Below are 18,235 nucleotides of genomic sequence, written 5' to 3'. Positions count from 1 at the left end.
ATACAAGTATGCATTTATACACTTTAATAATTAATTTATTAACTTTAATTTGTAACATGTGTTCCATTTTAATTCTATGCACCACATACATTATTCGTTTTTTTTATCAATTTTATTTTTAGGATGATCCTTGATAGCTTTCTGATCCTTATTATTTGTAAGTTGTTCCTCCATTTCCCCAGTAAAACCAAACTCATTAACTCGGGTATGATCGGTCTTATAAATCCATCTTTGGTACAAAAATATAAAGAAAACAATATCGTCGCGGAAACAACCAAGTCTATAAAGCGTCGGCATCTTTATAACAAATGCGAAGATGTCGTCAATAAAAGTGTTTAAGAATTTGTAAGACATCATGCGCCAAGGAAGGTGAGCTACGCTCTTCAGTTTATAATTAATGAATAATTGTGGAGTCATCATGATGAAACCAAATGTGAGGAGGAATCCATAGAGCATACCAAGTACCCAAGAGTACCAGCCTTTATGCTCCAGATACATTAAAGAATAAATGGCATATCCACCCAATAATGGATAAAGTGCCCATGATAGATATCTAAAAGCCAACCTATCATACTCCTTTGTGGAAGACTCCACGTACGACCCTTTATCGTGGAAAGTTATTTTTGGGAAGATACCTAAAATCTTTGATTCCCTGTTCACTTTAATGTCTACGACTTTGTTGATTTTCCATACTTCAATGCACAAGCCTATTGCGCAACTAATGCGAATGACAGTATTTGTTTCATTATCTAATAAATACAATAATACAACTAATGATTGAAAGACATTAAAAAATACTGATCGAACCGATAACCCTTCCAGGGACTTTCGGTTGTTCCAGAACTGGATATCTGTAAGTAAATAAAATAGAAAGTATTATTCAATTTGTAACGATCGACTCACTAAAAGAACCTTATTAATATAGCAAATGAAACATTACCATTTTTAAATGCAAGAAATTCAAAGAAAGTATGTAAGATTGAAATGACAACAGTCAGTCCTAATAGGTATGGATTTGTTTCTAATAATGTTTCTTTCAGAGTGTCTTGATCATCATCATCTTTATCATCTGTGTCTTCTGCAAAGAATTTTGTTCTTTTTAAAATTAACATTTATATATATAATGTACAATAATTATTAATATGAGAAATATAAATAAAAACCCATAAAAGATGTCCACTTATTTCTCATAGAGTGAGCTGCATATATTTGCCACTTAAATATCGAAATTGGTTGATATGTTAGCTTTAGCTCAAGTGCTGTTACTGTATCATTAAGAGGCTTATAATCCCTTTGCATATTCCAGAAATCATTCATATATAGTGCTGGTTTATAAAAAGTTGGTGATTGACCTGGCCCAGGTACAAAATGTATATCTATAGAAAAGAGAAAAAACAAAATAAATAAATGAATACTAAATAACATAAAATCTAATAAATGATTAATGAGGTGAATTATGGTATTTACATTCATCAAGAGGTGGTGGAACTTGACCATGTACCCAATTTGTTTGGTCTGTCACTAAGTTGATAGTTAAATTTGGGTGCCAATGTGACACATATTCTTGTTCTAACAATTCAGCTTTCTAAAATTATAAAATGAAGTTGTTAAGTATTTTCCTTGGTGGTGTTTTGTTGAATTAAAAAAGATTCATAAGCTATACCTTCATTTCTTCTTTGCTAGCTGTTGTTTCTCCTGTTAATAAATTATGTCTTTTCTGATATTTAATCTTTTTGAATTTGTTTAACATTTTTTTAGAATATGACATATGACCACCAGCATAGATTCCCTTTCCTGCATTTGGATTTGGTGATTTTCCAGCTTTGGTTACATATATATGAAGATATATAGATCCATTATTCTTCAATTTATTAGACGGAATAAATGAATATTCCAAACTCCTAGATCCATCTTGATTTGGGCCACTATACCAATCCCCATATATTAAGTTCTCCTCAATCCATATTAAGGAATTTGGATCATCAAATTGTTTGAGAGTTTCATTCTCTGATAAATATACCCTTAAATCAAATAAAGTCCCATTGGGAAATATATTTGATGCTGGTACTTTGTTTACATTATTTCCAGTACTATCAGAATTTTGAGTGTCAGTTTGTGGACGTCTAAAGAATGATGCTATAAAATAAAGAATAAGAGCTCGAATAATCAAAGTTTTTGTAATGGCAAAAAATGACTCCAAACGTGTGGGTTGGTATTTCTTTCTTTGCTCATCGATTTCAGCATTAATCTGAAAAATATATTATTAAATAGTTTAACAATGGAAAAATAATTAAAATGCACATTGATCCATTGAAATCTTATTTAAAAATAATTAATTTCCTAGTTTAATTTGCGCAAGTCTTCACACACGATTACAGCAGTTATTGGTGAAAAATATTAGTTGAAATCATGATTGTTTACTCACATCTCTTTCCTCGTTATTTTGTTCTGAACTAACCAGCTCTCCATTTGTCTCAGTACTCTCTATATCTTCTGAAAGATTTGTTTCTTCCTGATCTTGGTCATCATCATTGCTGTGATTCACCATTTTTATATATCGAAGTTCACAAATCTTATTGTGTGTAAACCGTATCGTGTCTCCACCTGAATCTTGGAAGAGGGTTTATCTTAGTTTTATTTTATCTCTAGCCAGTTCTAGTCTAGCTTAACCAAGTTTAATTATTTTTCCATTTAACTATTACTTTCGCATCTCTTGCTCTCTCGACTTCTTTCTTACCCACTGCTTGCCTTTGCCTACAGTTGCTTCTAGTCTCCTCACTCTCCTCTCCTCACACCACTTTCCCCTCGAATTTCCTTCACCAATCTCTTTACTTTCACGTGTCAGGTAAACTATATTGTATAGGGCGTTTTCCATTTACAGACTTCGACAGATGTTGACAGAAGTTGACAATACATGGTGGTGTTCAGGCACCTTAGCGCTAAGTTAGCGCTATGTTATGATTGGTCAATTCAATCCATTTGACCAATCATGGCATGTATTTTACATAGCGCTAAGGTGCTTGAACATCAATTATTTATTTGTGTCACAGAAACTGCGGGTTTTTCTCTCTCTCTGTCCGGACTCCGGTGTCCAGTGACTCCAGTTCCAGTGTCCATGATCTGAGAGAAATCGTTCCGAGTTCTAGTTCCGACAACTGTTTAGCGAATCAGTGTACGGCTCTAACGGAAAAGTAACAGTTCAATTGGTTGTATTTTTCTCAGAACAAAACTCAAAACGATTGGCCTTACGATCAACAAAAAGTTCCGTTGACACGATGACAAACCTCTCAATGTTAACAAATATAGGGAAATATAGAGTTTCAGCCAAAATGTTGGGAATACCCCTAGTGTATCTTATAGGCTAACGGATAACGAGATAGCTGAATAATTACATATCAGCCGTAATCAAAAATCATCGCTGTACAGTGTTCATTGTTTAAAAAAATAACATCTATTGTGAATTCATACTTGACAGTGGAAAATAAGGTAATAAGAATTTATTATTCTTTCTATTCTATTTGCTTTTTTAATATTTCAATAAAGTCATATTGTTTGGAATTTACACCCGTTTTATAAAACATCGTTATTCTCACCATTATAAGAGTTAAATTCTAATTTTCGAATTGTCTCTGCCTTCGATAATTATTTAAATCATTATTCTACATTTAGAATGTCTAACTGGAGAGGTAATGACTTTGATGGCCAAGGATCTGGGAATACATATTACTCTAGGAGAGACCGACGTGAAAGTGATAATCAATCAAGTCGAAATAGAAATAACAGGTTTAGAAAACAAATCTTTAGTAAATAATATAATTATGAGTAAGAATAAGTAGTTCAATATTTTTTTTTAGGCAACATGGAGATAATAATTTTGCTTCCAATGATCAAAATGGTCTAGTAATTTATATTAATTCAAGTAAAGTTGGTAAAGTTGTAGGGAAAGGTGGCAGCAAGATCCGAGAGTTACAAGATATAAGCCAAGCTAGCATTCAGGTATATGGTGTACTGATAGTTAAGTCAAAAGTTTTATGCATTGAAATTAATTTAGTTTAATCTATAGATTGATAGAAATAAATGTGATGATGGAAATACAGCTATAACTATAACAGGAGAGACAGAGGCTCAAGAGAGAGCTAAACAATTAATTGAAAAATTAGTAGGAGATGATCGGTACTCAAATCAAAGAGATACAGAAAATAACTATGCAACACATAATCATACCAAATCAAACTATTCAACATATTCTGACAACCACTATCAAACATCTGGTGAAAGAAATGAAGAATGCAATTGGTCTGCAAATGCAACACCGTGCGATGTTGCTGCATTTGATTGGAATATAGCCGCAAAACAATATGTAAGGTCATACTAATATAATAATAAATATAGATCTCTTTTAATATCTAATAAGGTTCATTATGCGTTAGGATGAGTATAAGACAAAGTTATGGTCTACCAAAGGGCCTATCAAAAAAGAGTTTTATTTTGAAGACCCTACCATTGCATCAATGTCTGAGGAGGATGTGGCAAAATTCAGGAGAGAAAATAATAAGATAGAAGTAAAGCTTGTCTTTGATCAAGAACAAGATGCTTCGGCTAATGTTAAAATTCCTAATCCAATTCAAACTTTTGATCAAGCTTTTTCTGTAGGTAATTTTTATTTGATATTATTATGATAAAGTTTTAGAGGGTTCTCATTTAATGTTAACTTTCCAGCATTATCCAGATATAATGGAAGAAATCAGAAAACAAGGTTTTGAAAAACCTAGTCCTATTCAATGTCAATCCTGGCCAATTCTTTTGAGCGGAAAAGATATGATTGGCATAGCTCAGACTGGAACAGGAAAAACTTTGGCATTCTTACTTCCTGCATTAATTCATATTGATGGTCAAGAAACATCGAGATCAGAGCAAACAGGCCCCAATGTTCTTATTATGGCCCCTACAAGAGAATTAGCATTGCAAATCGAAAAGGAAGTAGGGAAATACAAATATCGCGGAATTAAAGCGTTAGTATTATCTGAATTAAATTAGTATTGTAATTGTATAAATTGTAGCTAAAGAATGTTGAAATATTTAAATAATAGTGTTTGCGTTTATGGAGGTGGTAGCCGCAAGGATCAAATAAGTATCGTTGAGCGAGGAGTTGAAATTGTAATAGCTACCCCTGGAAGATTAAACGATTTGGTTCAAGCTAAAGTATTAGATGTTACATGTGTGACGTATTTGGTGCTTGATGAAGCTGATAGGATGTTGGATATGGGCTTTGAGCCGCAGATTAGGAAGACTTTAATCGACGTTAGGCCTGACAGGCAAACAGTAATGACAAGGTTCTTAATGCATAAACTTTATTTTAATTTTATCATTTACGCATCAATGCCTTACTTAAAGATTGTTTTAGTGCTACGTGGCCACAAGGAGTTCGACGTTTAGCTCAGTCGTATATGAAAGATCCTATTCAAGTATTTGTTGGTTCCTTAGATTTAGCTGCTGTACATACAGTTACACAAAAGATTTTTATGGTCGATGAAGAAGAAAAAACAGAGATGGTATTTAAAATTATTGTTCAGTAAATACTTTCAAAGATGTAACTTACTGAGTTATCATCCACGTTTACAGTTGGAATCGTTCTTCTCCGAGATGGGACCAGATGACAAAGTTATTGTATTTTTTGGTAAGAAATGTCGTGTTGATGAACTGTCGAGTGAGCTGGCTTTAAAAGGCGTGAACTGTCAAAGTATACATGGTGGACGTGATCAAAGCGACAGGGAACAAGCATTGGCAGATATCAAAAGCAGCTATGTTCGAATTCTTTTAGCGACGGATGTTGCGAGTAGAGGAATCGACATAGAAGACATCACGTGCGTACTTTAAATAGATTTAATAAATAAAAAGGGGGGATGCGGATGGCCAAACAAATTAGAGCTAATTAAAAAAAAATATATATATGAAAGAAACATCGCACTAGGACTGTAGAAGGTGTAATTTTATGTGAATATCAATTTCCTCTTTAGGACATTCGTAATAACATTTATGAACTTTCTGAGGGAAAAACTCATATTATGAAAAAGTAGTACATATACCCTTTCGTATTGCCACTCTTCAATTAAAATTGGATTTTTTATTATATTATTATGTTTGCAGGCATGTGTTTAATTACGATTTTCCACACGATATCGAAGAATACGTTCATCGCGTAGGACGAACTGGTCGTGCTGGACGTACGGGAGAAAGCATTAGTCTTATGACGAGAAAAGACTGGTCTCACGCCAAAGGACTTATTAGTATTCTCGAAGAAGCGTCTCAGGTAAAATAGCTACTGATATAAATCTATACATTAATTTCATCGATTAAACCTGGCATTTTTACGCTTTCCTTTCTTCAGGAAGTTCCAGAGGAGCTCTATAAGATGGCAGAGAGATATGAACACTGGAAAGAAAAGAAGGCACAAGAAAAAGATGACGCCCGTAGTTATGGAAGAGGTCCACCGAGAAGAAGTCGTTATGACAACGATAGATTTTAAGAAAAATTCTATTATTGTAGTTTTATATTCTATTCTATTTAAGAACTGTTCAAAAAAAGTTAACCGCAAGAAATAAGCGAAGATTGTTACTTCTAGTTAGTATTCAACATCAATTCCTAAGATTTGTTAAACAAATTTAAAAACTCGGCTTATAAAGCTGTATATCTTATTTTGAAAAACTTGATAAAAACGTACCTGTTTTAAAGAGTTATTTATTTTTTATATCGACTGCATAAGTACAAATGGAACTTGTCATAAGTACTTAATATTGATGTGTTTAATGAAAATTAATTACTCATTGAATATGTAGTATAAAACATGTTTATTTTTTGTATTGTAACTTCTTGTTGCAAGCTTTTTCCAAATGATTGTTACATGACTGACTGGTTCTTATGTAATTAAATAAATGAATGCATTTACAAAAAATATGAGTTCGCTTATTTTCATAAATTATTTACCATTGGCAAAAATTGTACTTTGCTGTTATAATCTATAGGGTGTTTCACCTAATTCGTCCAAAGCATGGACGTAAGAAATCATAGCTCTGTACTTACATATAAAAGATAGCAGCTATTTCTATAAACATGTTTGCATCTGAATAAAAGTACTTTCAGAAAAGTACTGGATGAAATTGATCTCTATTATTTAAGAAAGCTGAATGAATATTCATCCACGCTGGTAAAGGAATTAATCTCTTGACTGTAAAGGTCAAAATATTAAAATTGAGCCAAAAATACATAAACAGTTTAGGAGGACCAATTGTACTTGCTATTTATACATATTCAGTTTTTGTTTCTCTGAACATAAATTTGTAGTCAAAATTAAAAACAAATTAACAGATTCATTAAGTGGATAAAAGATATACAAATTCATCAGATTTTTGTGAAATTTGATAACTGGATTTTTTGAGTCATTATATGCAAATCAGAGGTTGAAAAAATTATGTTCATTTTAATGGATCTAAAATAGTCGCCCAATTACAACTACGAAAAATCCAACATTCATTTTCACAGTTCGTTAAAATTCCATGTTATCTAAATAAGAAAAAAGTGACTTAAAAAAAGTTTTAAGATTTTTTATCAGCGCCCAGATTCCAGAGATATTTTTAATTTATTTGGAGTAGTTTTAAGGTAACTTCTACCAAGCATTATTAACTTAATTATTATTAAAATGTTACAGTTCATATGGCAGGAATTGTACAGCCTCGAGTTAAAGCAGTATAGTTCTCGTCACATAAGCTATATTACTTTTATTATAATTAATTTAATAGAATTTAGTAGGAGTCACCTTTAAAGAACACCTTGGTAAAAATAAAAAATACTTATTTTAACGATTACTCTTATAAATATATGTAATATATATTGTGCTTTACTTAACAGCTGCCATATTTTGAAGCATTCTTTAAAATATTATAAAAAAATACCTTAGATAAAAGATGGCCAGTCACTTCTCTATCAAAGTCGAAAAAATCTGACCTTTTCTTAAGAATAAAAAACATTCAATTGTTAGGTGACAGCATTACATAGCGTGCAGAAAGGCACACCTTACACGCCATATATTTTTACCTCTATTTTATAAATAAAATCATTCATTTTTTATTGCATATTTTTGTAGCTTATCTTTTAAATCGATATATCTCGTAGACGTCTAGATCAAATAGTACATCTATGTAGTAATTTGAAAAGATCTTAGGATAAGCTACAAAAACATGCAACATATGATTTTATTTTTAAAAAATAGCATTTGACCGTTTTTTATTTTTTCTTTGCTAGTTGACACTAACCTTTTTTCCCAATATTATCAAAAACTTCTAGAAGTATCATGATGACTGTTAGGTGAAACACCCTGTATATAAATAAGAAAAATAAGAGGTTTTTGAAAGAAATTCTTCATCAATGTTTTAGCTATAAACTTTAAAACTTTTAGTTTTTGTATATTTTTCGGCAAATATTTTTCCATTCGGAGTTGGCATTGAGAATGCAATGTCATCTAAAGACATGATATATCCGAAATAGTATTTGGACCTGAAATATTTAGCAAGTTAATTAAGTACATCGAGGCTATTTGTACAATTAGACTATAATGAGTCGAATGGCAATATTTCAAATTAACCTTAGAATATCAATCATTTTTGAAGCTATTCCTTGACGTCGATGACTCATGGCCGTCCAAACCACATTTATTCCACACTTAGCCGGTGTACTTTCAACACTACAGCAATTCAGGTCGATAAGTTCAGGTATCATGTGATGAGCACTTTTAATAGGTTCTGCCACCAGTACACTTAAAACTGTTTTCTCCCTTACGTATAAATAAATCTGTAAACAATACATTATATTATATTTGATCAAATTATGGAAATTTATTCAGTGATATATATCTCTTACCTTTTTGTTATGGTATTCGGTTGTTGATATTTCACTCAGACCTAGATCTCTATCTATTACACCCAAAATATCTGAAACTTTCTTCCAATATTGCTTTGGATCGTCGGGCTCTACTAAAATTACACGGCTCTTTGTGTAGTGATCTTCATCTACAATTCTCTCATTTTTCCAACCCTAAGAATTATTACAAATGATATAAGAATTATACAGATATTTTGTAACTTAAATCTTAACATATTTCATCAATTCATACCGGAAATTTTAAAATTGTCTTGCTATTATGATAATTTAAATGAGCATTTTCATCTTCAGGAACTCCTAGCTCATAAATGATATGACATTCTGGACATTGAGTAGCACCAAACTTTTTTTGTCCAAAATCCAGCATATACTGATTATCTTTACCATTTGCCTTTACAGATAATTGCCAATTGACCGGGTTCTTCGTACTCTTTGTAGTTTTTTCTGCATCCCTAAAATGAAAATATTAATTATGTCTTTAAGTTATTTATTCAAATCAACTGATTTTCCGGAAATACGCACTCTTCCATTTTATCAGATATGTAACCCTTAGTGAATAGAGGATAATACTTCCTGGTATTATCATCTTTATCACACTCGCTAGCCTGACTTTGAATATCTGTATTGAAATTAATATTTTCAAATGTTGTTGGAGTGGAGATGTCTTCGATATTCATTGTTGATGTCATGTTGCTAAGCTCACTGGCAGGTGACATCACAATATCTGTTGAAAAACCTCCTAATTTCATTGGTGATTTTAAGTTATTTGCAGCAACATTTGAGAGTATTTCCATTTGATCAGTATCATCATCCGTCCAGTCTTTTTCCAATTCTTTCAAAATATTAGCAACCTTAGTTTTATCTGCTTCTGTTTCAAGTTCGGGTTCGTCTACTGTTAAATCGGTAGTATCAAAAGACAGATCTGCTACCTTAGATAATTTTGCTTTTTTCGATTGAGAAGCATTATTTAATGCAATTTTACCATCTGCTACCTTTAATTTTATGCTTTTATTTACTGTTACAGTAGCTATGTTAGATGATCTGATTGTTCTATTGGTTTTGAAAAACCTTTTATTTGGGTCTATTACTGGGGATTTGGTCTTTTCAACAGGTACCTCTGGTGAGATTCCTTGCTTTTTATCTTTAGATACATGTTTCTGTTTCACATCGGTGGATTGTTTTTTTTCCAGGGATGTATTCATTGGATTTTTATTTTCATTTGAAGAAGTTGAGAATCTCTTGGATCCATTGAGATTAGTTCTAGGTTTAGGTTTTTTGATTCCATGACCAACACCGACATTGATTTCTCCCATCTTTCGTCGCTTCAATGAACGCCTTTGACCATTTGAAGTGTAATGATTGTGATGAACAGGTGGACTTCTCTTTTTCGTCGTAATTTTACCGACATCAGTAAATTTTTTTAAGTCTACAGATCTCTGGTGATTAGAAGGATTACTTTTGCTATAAAAGCTCTTTGTACTCATTGTGAATTTTTCTAAATTTGTCTCCTCCTTTTTCTCTTGAAACAGCGATGCTCGGGCTTTAGGTACTGCTGAGAACTCGTCTGACTTAATTAATTTAGTTGTTGAATGTCCTAAATTATCATTAGCATGTCTTTTTAAGTTTTCCTTTTTCTCTGGTGAAATATCACCTTCGTCAAAGTTGCTCAATGATTTTCGACGATGTAATTTTGGAAGTAAAACTGATTTAGTTACAGAACCTAAGGGAGTTACCAGCTTGTGCTCTGGACTATCACTTTTGAGAGGAGTAACAGTTATCTGTTCTGTTTGCAATTGGTTTCCAGTGATACGTGGAGGAGTTTCTGGGATTATTTCACTATTTGATAAATCATCTTTTTGAGGAGTTCCAGGTAAACATTTGACTGGACTAGGAGATTGAGGAAATATTTTACGTCTTGGCACTGGCTTACCACTTCTAGCAATTCTGCTCAATTTCTTAAGGGAACTGAAAGGAGAGATACTGAGTTTGCCAGAGCTTGGTAATAAACGATCCCAAGAGATACGGCCAATTGGTGATGACAGGTTCTCGGGAGAAGCAAATGGTGAATCATACTGCCTGCCGGGAGAGCTACCAATGCTAATAGAGGTACTTCTGTCACTCAAAGCTAATGGGGACATAGGGCCTATATCAGAATCTTCTCCAGGTGACCTATCTCCAAGTTTGTATGCACTTTCTTCTTGAAACAAACTTCTTTTGGATGAGCTACCAGTAGGTCCAAAAAGATTTTTTTGAGTCCTACGTGGAGTACAATATGACTGTCCTTGACCACTATCTGAGGACATCGTTAAAGTCCTAAAAAAAAATAAACAAATATTATAAAAGAAACCTCTCTTATGCAATCTATAAATTTATTTTTCTGACTCATTATACAAAGTGCATCATTTAAATCGTTCCAGAGCATGGATGTAGGAATTCATACACTTTTTTTCAAGATTTTAATTTTTTACTTAAGACTTCTTAGAATGCACACAGAAAAATTATTCAAAAACACCCTACTATCAAAATTGATACCTCTTATAGTCACGGATGTAGACATTTTCTCATTAGTTCTCACTTCCATCCTCTGGGTTGCTTTAAGTTGTACACTAAGGGCCGGTTGTTTCACCTATTGGCAAATGTCTGGATAAATTTATCCGTTTGGTAAAGCTTGAAATTGATTAGAATTTACTACAGTTTGTAAATTTTACCAAGCAGATAAATTTTACCAATAGGTGGAAAAACCGGCCCTAAGTAGGAAAAATTCGGAATTTTGTTAAAGTTACCAAATAAGATTATGAAAAACCAATGCAATATAGGAAGGGATCAGTCCTTGAAAGTGTGTAATAAAAGCTTACATTATTTATAGAAGAGTAGCTGTTTATATTTTTGTTTCCTTTCGCAGTTAACCCCGTAACAGCGTTGTAGGCTTCAACTGCACTTGTGCAGCTATAATGTAAGAAACAAGTAACAGTTTAAAAACAAAAATCTGAGTTAGTATAATAAATAATGAGAAATAGAGTTAAACTTTAGACAGAAATAAAATTAATATAATTCGTTACTTCAAATTTCAAGTACTCAACTGTCCTATCGCCCTTTTCCTGTTTGCTTGTGACTGAACCGGAATAATTTCTCGCGCGCTATTTTGGCGCTGCATGCGCGTGAGAAAATTATAAGCTGCTGCAGCTGTTCAAATTTTTGCATCCTGATTGGTTCCCTCTCTTTCTCTCCCCTCTCAACCAGTTTACAAAAGAAGAATTAAAAAAAGAAATTCAAAATTAAATATCTACGCTGAACATAGCTAACAGATCTAGAACTTGAAAATAGGCTGTAAATGCTGATATATACAGGGTCTTTATAGTCAACTAACACGAATCTCCTATGCTCCGCTATTAGGAAAAGACCCTGTATACTAATGATTACAGAATGTTGAACATGTTGCAGCAAAGTACTACAATTGCGTTCCTCATGTATACTATGTGTTTATGGTACGTGTATGTATGTACATAGTATACATATATACTATACTACATATCCCCATTCACTCATAGCTTATTGTTGTAAAAAAGTTCAATAGCTGCATCATTGACTGAAATCTGACACAACTGCAATACTAGTAAATGGGAAACAGGAAATTGTCAAGCTTTTGATATGTGCAGGATAAAAAATATTGTTGGAAAATTATTTGGTTTAATTAAAATGACTAAAAATTTATTTTACTGTTCGTAGTAATTTATTAGACAACTATCAAACACATGTGAGTATTTTAAAAGGTGACGTCATATTTGATACTTCATCAAAGTATTACGAAAGTTTTAAAATTTTCATTGCATAAAATGCAAATTTGCTGATAGCAGTTTATTTATATTATTGTATACAGTTGATATGTCAAAATATGATGAGTGTAATTACTTGCAAAACCATATTGGTTCAAACACAGAGAATTAGTTTTTTGAATCACATTAATATTATATGGTATCAGTGGCCCATACATTTAATTGTTTAAACTTTAATTTTATCAGCTAATGAGCAAGATAGGCCTGTGTTGTCTGGCTCAACATTCAGCTCTTTGATAACACCATTCTCCACTATCATTGAGTATCGTTTGCTTCTCTTTCCACCTAGCACAGCTAAATCCACGGAAAGACCCATGGCATCCGTAAATGTAGCAGTAGGATCTGCTAGCATTCGTACCTGATACACACCAGATTTATTTTCAATAACTTCCTCAAAAATTATATATATTTTTAGAAAAAATATTACCTTTCCTGTCGCATTTTGGTCTTTACCCCAGGCAGCCATCACAAATGGATCATTAACCCCAATGCAAAAAATTTCATTTACTCCTTTGCTTTTGATTTCATCAGCTTTTTCCACATAACCAGGCAAATGAGTCTGCAAGAAATTTTAATTTTATTCATTGTGTCTCTTTTACAGATAGAAACTGTCTGTTTAAAGACATTTAATCACCTTGGAACATCCTGGTGTAAAAGCACCAGGAACAGCAAATACTACAATTTTTTTTCCAGATGAAACTTTAGCAAGATTGACCTTGTTTGCTGGGGTGTCTTCAAAAAGCTCCACAGAAGGAACATTATCTCCTACCTGAAAAATTAACATTCATCACATAAAATTATAGGATTTTATAGTTTTTCAAAATAATATGTATACGTCATGGGTACATGAATAAAATAAAAATATACAGAAATTATAAGGAAAAAAACATTGATTGATAATTAATTTAACATATTTAACTCACAGCAACCATATTTATCGAGCATACGTGTATTCTCCTTTGAAAACAATTGAACAACGATCGTCTACTTGACAACAGAATAGTGGTCGCTAACTGACTCATCTATGCTGTTGCTTTTATCGATACTATACCCTACTTGTTTTACACGTTACTCCCTAGTCTCTGCAATAATTTATTTTGACCTTCCTACTTACTGTTAAGAGCTAGCTAGCCCGCAACTACGACCACAGAAAAGATTTCCTACCACAACCGGAAGCCGATGCTATCCTAAGAAATTGCGTAATTTTTCCTCATTTATAATAGACATTTAATGCTTAGTCAATTTGAATCACTCGCTCCATCAACGTAGTTCTACTGTAACAATTAAGTTAAGTATATATTTGTCAATAATTAATTCTCTTGCTCTTCGACTTTTCTAACTATTCATAGGATATTTCGCTGATATTCTATATTCTGTATAGCTGTATATGCGATGTTGGTTGATGTGTGCGCTGTGTTCGAATATATATAATGGTATATTGGAATGTCCTAGGCTATGTTAGTCAGCTATTCGTCAGCTAGGGAGTGGTATATAGTAGAGTGTGGTATATAGTACACTTATTATTTATCAGCATTATGTGCTACATGCTGCTATATAACTGTAAGAAGGTACAAAGCCTTTAGGTGATCTTTCTTTAGTACAAAAACAATTCAACACACATACTATTACTACCGTTTTTATACAATCGTGTGAGAACTGCTTCGGTTTCCTTCGGCAAGCTTCGGGTACCGTCAGAAAGACAGAGAGAAAAAGAGATAGAACGAGAGAGTAGCAAGAGTTTCCTTCTTTAACCTCTCCTCATAGAGAGTTTTTTCTCACTTTCTCCCACTGTTTCGCTTCAATGATCAAAGATCAAAGTATAACTTTCGCCCGGCAAAAATTTGAATCGACCGATGAATAGCTAATCCATTTATCAAGCACTAGCACACGAGTTCTCTATCGCGTTTTTTACAACGCTTCGTTTTTGCATCCTTCCTTTTGTCATGTGTCACCGAAGAATAATGCAAGGTAAAACACGAGGTCGACGTGAAGGAAAGAGAGAGAGCTTGGTCTCTGGGTGTGGTTGTGGCACAAGTCACAACCGTGGGATCGGAAGGAAGCAGAAATCTGCTTCTGAGGTAACAGCAAAAAGAAAAGCAACACTTTAGCAGTTGGCAGTTAGCAGAGAAACGAATCAGTCGATTGGAGAAGAGCAAGATATCTGACCAGTTGTGTTCGCGTAATAAAAATTAAAGATAGTCAACGGAGTGTTAAGTTTCTCATCGACTATTTCAACTAAAAAGATTTACGATGAAAAAGAGAAGTTTGTCCGGTAATGTTGGTATTGGGATTTTCATAGTAGCATTTATTTGCGTCTGTGTTGCATTTGCTACAGCATCCTGGCTGGTTAGCGACAATCGCATTACAGGACCAAAGCTCAATAAACTTGGTCTTTGGAGGCATTGTTTCAGGTCTCTGCCTAATCCGGCGGAAGTTGATGCCCCGAAACGTTTCTTCGGTAGTTGCAGATGGGTCTACGACCCATTTACGGCTAACTATTCAGAAATTCGCGGATTTCGTTTACCACGTACGTTTCACTCCTAATATATATATATACACCAGCGAAGATCTATTATTATTATTAACCCTAGAGAGAATACATGTTTTTTTTATCTTTTACAATGCAAAATTGTATTTAAACCCTAGTCTCTACCGCTTGTAGAGTATATATATTTCTGTAATAAGTACATATTTTTAATTACACGAATCTTCGTTTTTTCACTAAAAAGGACAGTGACAGGTACTGGAAATGTGAATCAATATTTAGTACAAATTTGTTTACATAAAAGAATGCATAACAAAATCGGATAAATTAAGAGAGTTCAAAGCCATTTGAGAATCCTTTTCGATCTCTTATGTTCTCTCTAGGATTAAAATTTTATAATTAAATCTACTATATTTTCCTAATTTTTTTTCAGCATTCATGATAGCTACGCAATTCTTTTTCACACTGTGTTTTTTGCTTGGATTGATCAGTTTTGCGCTAATTCTGGTATTTACCATTTGTTGTCATCCTGGACAAAACAGATATACACAGCTTATTAGCGCTATCGGATATCTATCATTGGCCAGTGGTATATGCGGCTGCATTGCTGTCATTATTTTTGGATGCCTTGGTAATGGTAAGGACTGGATGCCAGGTCAAGAAAATAGCTATCTTGGTTGGTCTTTTGCTATAGCAGTTATCGGTAGTATATTAATGCTTATAGCAAGTATACTTTTCCTCGTGGAAGTAAATGTTCAGTCGAACAAGGACAATTATTTTGTAAAATCTCATCAAAGCAGGATTTCAGCGTAAACTGAACACTTTAATACTTAATTAGGTAAAGTTTATTCCGTCCATAAAATAAGATTTATAGACTTTTTTATTATATTATGTATTAAATATACGAAAATAATAATCGTTTACTTATTTCTGGACCTTTGATAAAGTATGTGAAGCATAATAAAGATTTATTTTGAAGAAAAAGTTAAACCAATTTTAAAAGATGACAAAACGGTATAAAGTTCATCGGTAAACCGTGCTAAGTTTCGATCTTCGGCTTGGCAGTTATTTACGAAGAAGAAAAAGTTAAGTGTTCTATTGAAGGCTAATATAAAGTAAGACAAGTTGATCCTGGCTAAGAAAGTGTTATAATAAGCTGTAAATTCAGTTTAATTTATATACTGTTTGTTCTGGAGATTTAGGATGCTAAGTTTTAAACTGCCCATTTATCCACATTGAGAATAAATTCGATTTATAAATCCGGTCCATACAATCTTGAGTGGAGGGGATATATTTATCACTGTTTTACCACACTTGGGATACAAGGTTATATCAGCTCCTACTACAGATGGCGCTAGTACCAGTATTTCCAGCCGCCTAGAAACGTAGCTGTGAAAAACCAAAGATATATTCCACATAGAAATAGACGTTTCATGTATTTTCATCCGTCTTGACACTATCTCCTTATTCCTTTCAATCGATGCGTACGTATTGACTGAAAGGTAATATTTGTGTAATTGCGAAGATACGGAACATCAGCAGTAGGCAATCATATCTGATCATATCCAGCCACAGAGCGCTGCACGATTGCTCCATCTATCGAACATTCAACGAATCAACTTCGAAGGGGGGATCTTTTAATGCTTTGTCGCTTATTTACTGATAATAGTGAAAAGGGAGGAAAGACCTGATCGAGAAGTAAACTCTCTTTCCAACCTATTTTTCTCTTCTAATTCTATAAAAAGGGATAGGTATAACAAGGATGTATTTAGCAATTAAACGAGTATTGAGATTCGTGCGTATGAAAGGCTTGAAGGAATTGAAGGTAAAGAGATCGGTGAAGGAGCATGCGGCAGCAGGAGAGAGGAACGTAACACGATCCTAGGCGTGGAAGGAAGGGTCGACCGTCGGGGAATCGTCGGTTTACCTTGAGATTACGCGAGAAGGAATCGAATACGACACTGTTAGATGGAACTATCAGCATCCGGGTCATTAAAAGCGGTCCTTGTGAAGCTTAGAAAAGCCCCTAATGGAAATAATATGCTCTATTTACAAATTAAAAGATCTCATTTCAAAATATTCCTTCGGTCCTGCACTATTCCATCAATATTGCCTCCTTTTCGACAGGCCTTTTCTGCATAACCTATAATTATCCTTGTGTTGTTGTTTTTTTTCTCCTCCGACCGTCCCGCCCTCTTCCTTACCGAGGCGAAGGTTTTATTGAATTTTTAGGAACCTCTCGCGTTGTACGCAAAAAATTCTAAAGAAGTAGCGTTACTGGCCATGGTTGACTTTGGTATTTGCAGATCTTTTTAAGGCCTAAAAACTAGCCAGGGCTATTAGAACGGATGGTGAAAAACTCCAAGTAAGTATGGTAGAATTGCGGAAAAAGCTCAGCGCCAAGGAGAAGGCAAGTTTTCGAGTAACGGTCTTTTTATTGGCCCAGCTCGGACAAACATCGGGCGAAAAGGTGGTTTTCTCAAAGTTTTTTAAATAACGGGGAAAAAAGTGTAAAGAAGTCACGGTAAGCCCTTCCTTTTTTTGCACGAGTGACCGACTAAAAAATGCACATAAATAATGTTTAACGGCTTGGCGTAACGGGCAAAAACTGGACTTGGGAGCTAACGGAAAAAAGTCGAATGTTGTCGAGTGGGAGTGTTCGAACCCTTGAGTTTTTGCAGCGTTCGCTCAAGTTCGGGGAAGCGTATTTTGCCGGGATCCATCGGTGGCAAAAAAAAAAGTAAAAAAGCTGGAGAGTTTGGCGAAAATTGAAGAAAACGTGATCCGATAATACAGCTAGCTTCCGGAGTCTCCGGAAGGATGCGGTAAACGTAGCTATACGCTCGTTAAGAGGAGCCCGAAGGCTCTAATTAAAATAACAAACGGAAAATCCGCGCGGCTCTGGTCTCATTTACTGGTTCAAACTATACAGGGACGAGGCAGCCCCATTATTTTAGCTCGTGCCTCTGTGTACAAATGTTTC

General features: G+C 33.9%; 5 protein-coding genes across 7 annotated transcripts; 2 read left to right on the top strand and 3 right to left on the bottom strand.

Moving 5' to 3' along the window:
• Positions 1-13: 13 nt before the first annotated feature.
• On the bottom strand, positions 14-2,731 carry LOC136783295 (putative lipid scramblase CLPTM1). The gene is made up of 6 exons (XM_066743347.1): positions 2,426-2,731; positions 1,664-2,248; positions 1,468-1,585; positions 1,164-1,376; positions 941-1,078; positions 14-851 (listed from the first exon to the last, which is right to left on the bottom strand). Exons 1-6 carry the CDS (start codon positions 2,546-2,548, stop codon positions 91-93), a joined length of 1,938 nt encoding a protein of 645 aa, XP_066599444.1. The 5' UTR covers positions 2,549-2,731; the 3' UTR covers positions 14-90.
• Positions 2,732-3,354: 623 nt separating this feature from the next.
• On the top strand, positions 3,355-6,832 carry LOC136783293 (probable ATP-dependent RNA helicase DDX43). Its single transcript, XM_066743345.1, has 11 exons — positions 3,355-3,486; positions 3,670-3,783; positions 3,855-3,996; positions 4,064-4,360; positions 4,431-4,649; positions 4,720-5,012; positions 5,091-5,333; positions 5,405-5,552; positions 5,623-5,864; positions 6,148-6,310; positions 6,389-6,832. The coding sequence occupies exons 2-11, from the start codon at positions 3,671-3,673 to the stop codon at positions 6,524-6,526; spliced, it is 1,998 nt and encodes a 665-aa protein (XP_066599442.1). The 5' UTR covers positions 3,355-3,486; position 3,670; the 3' UTR covers positions 6,527-6,832.
• Positions 6,833-7,058: 226 nt separating this feature from the next.
• eco (Establishment of cohesion) lies at positions 7,059-12,052 on the bottom strand. 3 transcript variants are annotated; one of them, XM_066743316.1, is made up of 7 exons: positions 11,994-12,047; positions 11,790-11,880; positions 9,457-11,247; positions 9,167-9,386; positions 8,914-9,087; positions 8,639-8,844; positions 7,059-8,550 (listed from the first exon to the last, which is right to left on the bottom strand). In XM_066743316.1, coding segments are annotated over exons 2-7 (2,517 nt in total). In that variant the 5' UTR covers positions 11,792-11,880; positions 11,994-12,047; the 3' UTR covers positions 7,059-8,426. The 3 variants fall into 3 exon arrangements, with proteins under 3 accessions (XP_066599413.1, XP_066599414.1, XP_066599415.1); XM_066743317.1 differs by having other exon boundaries at positions 11,790-12,052; XM_066743318.1 differs by lacking the exons at positions 11,790-11,880; positions 11,994-12,047 and adding an exon at positions 11,467-11,530.
• A 589-nt stretch (positions 12,053-12,641) lies between these two features.
• Positions 12,642-13,832, bottom strand: Prx5 (Peroxiredoxin 5). Its single transcript, XM_066743449.1, has 4 exons — positions 13,691-13,832; positions 13,402-13,536; positions 13,195-13,326; positions 12,642-13,125 (listed from the first exon to the last, which is right to left on the bottom strand). Exons 1-4 carry the CDS (start codon positions 13,787-13,789, stop codon positions 12,934-12,936), a joined length of 558 nt encoding a protein of 185 aa, XP_066599546.1. The 5' UTR covers positions 13,790-13,832; the 3' UTR covers positions 12,642-12,933.
• Positions 13,833-15,001: 1,169 nt separating this feature from the next.
• Positions 15,002-16,202, top strand: LOC136783341 (clc-like protein 2). Its single transcript, XM_066743441.1, has 2 exons — positions 15,002-15,294; positions 15,686-16,202. The coding sequence occupies exons 1-2, from the start codon at positions 15,018-15,020 to the stop codon at positions 16,063-16,065; spliced, it is 657 nt and encodes a 218-aa protein (XP_066599538.1). The 5' UTR covers positions 15,002-15,017; the 3' UTR covers positions 16,066-16,202.
• Positions 16,203-18,235: the final 2,033 nt, after the last annotated feature.

The sequence above is a fragment of the Prorops nasuta genome, unplaced genomic scaffold (assembly GCF_024137725.1).
Source record: "Prorops nasuta isolate Cenicafe-Biocafe unplaced genomic scaffold, Cenicafe_Pnas_1.2 PNAS00033, whole genome shotgun sequence".
In the NCBI taxonomy this organism is placed as follows: domain Eukaryota; kingdom Metazoa; phylum Arthropoda; class Insecta; order Hymenoptera; family Bethylidae; genus Prorops; species Prorops nasuta.
The sequence above is the reverse complement of the archived record's forward strand: the minus strand, read 5'-3'. Positions and strand labels throughout refer to the sequence as shown.

Excerpts from the sequence above, each read along its gene's own strand:
- Prx5 (XM_066743449.1), bottom strand. The coding sequence starts at position 13,789 with ATGAGTCAGTTAGCGACCACTATTCTGTTGTCAAGTAGACGATCGTTG. Across the intron at positions 13,327-13,401 it reads TTACACCAGGATGTTCCAAG|ACTCATTTGCCTGGTTATGT; the intron begins GTGATTAAATGT and ends AATTTCTTGCAG. Across the intron at positions 13,126-13,194 it reads ACCAAAATGCGACAGGAAAG|GTACGAATGCTAGCAGATCC; the intron begins GTAATATTTTTT and ends GGTGTGTATCAG.
- eco (XM_066743317.1), bottom strand. Across the intron at positions 9,387-9,456 it reads ATATCTGATAAAATGGAAGA|GGATGCAGAAAAAACTACAA; the intron begins GTGCGTATTTCC and ends TTTTCATTTTAG. Across the intron at positions 9,088-9,166 it reads AGACAATTTTAAAATTTCCG|GGTTGGAAAAATGAGAGAAT; the intron begins GTATGAATTGAT and ends AATAATTCTTAG.
- LOC136783295 (XM_066743347.1), bottom strand. The coding sequence starts at position 2,548 with ATGGTGAATCACAGCAATGATGATGACCAAGATCAGGAAGAAACAAAT. Across the intron at positions 2,249-2,425 it reads AAAATAACGAGGAAAGAGAT|ATTAATGCTGAAATCGATGA; the intron begins GTGAGTAAACAA and ends TATATTTTTCAG. Across the intron at positions 1,377-1,467 it reads TCCACCACCTCTTGATGAAT|ATATACATTTTGTACCTGGG; the intron begins GTAAATACCATA and ends TCTTTTCTATAG.
- LOC136783341 (XM_066743441.1), top strand. The coding sequence starts at position 15,018 with ATGAAAAAGAGAAGTTTGTCCGGTAATGTTGGTATTGGGATTTTCATA. Across the intron at positions 15,295-15,685 it reads TCGCGGATTTCGTTTACCAC|CATTCATGATAGCTACGCAA; the intron begins GTACGTTTCACT and ends ATTTTTTTTCAG.
- LOC136783293 (XM_066743345.1), top strand. The coding sequence starts at position 3,671 with ATGTCTAACTGGAGAGGTAATGACTTTGATGGCCAAGGATCTGGGAAT. Across the intron at positions 4,361-4,430 it reads ATATAGCCGCAAAACAATAT|GATGAGTATAAGACAAAGTT; the intron begins GTAAGGTCATAC and ends ATTATGCGTTAG. Across the intron at positions 5,334-5,404 it reads AGGCAAACAGTAATGACAAG|TGCTACGTGGCCACAAGGAG; the intron begins GTTCTTAATGCA and ends AGATTGTTTTAG.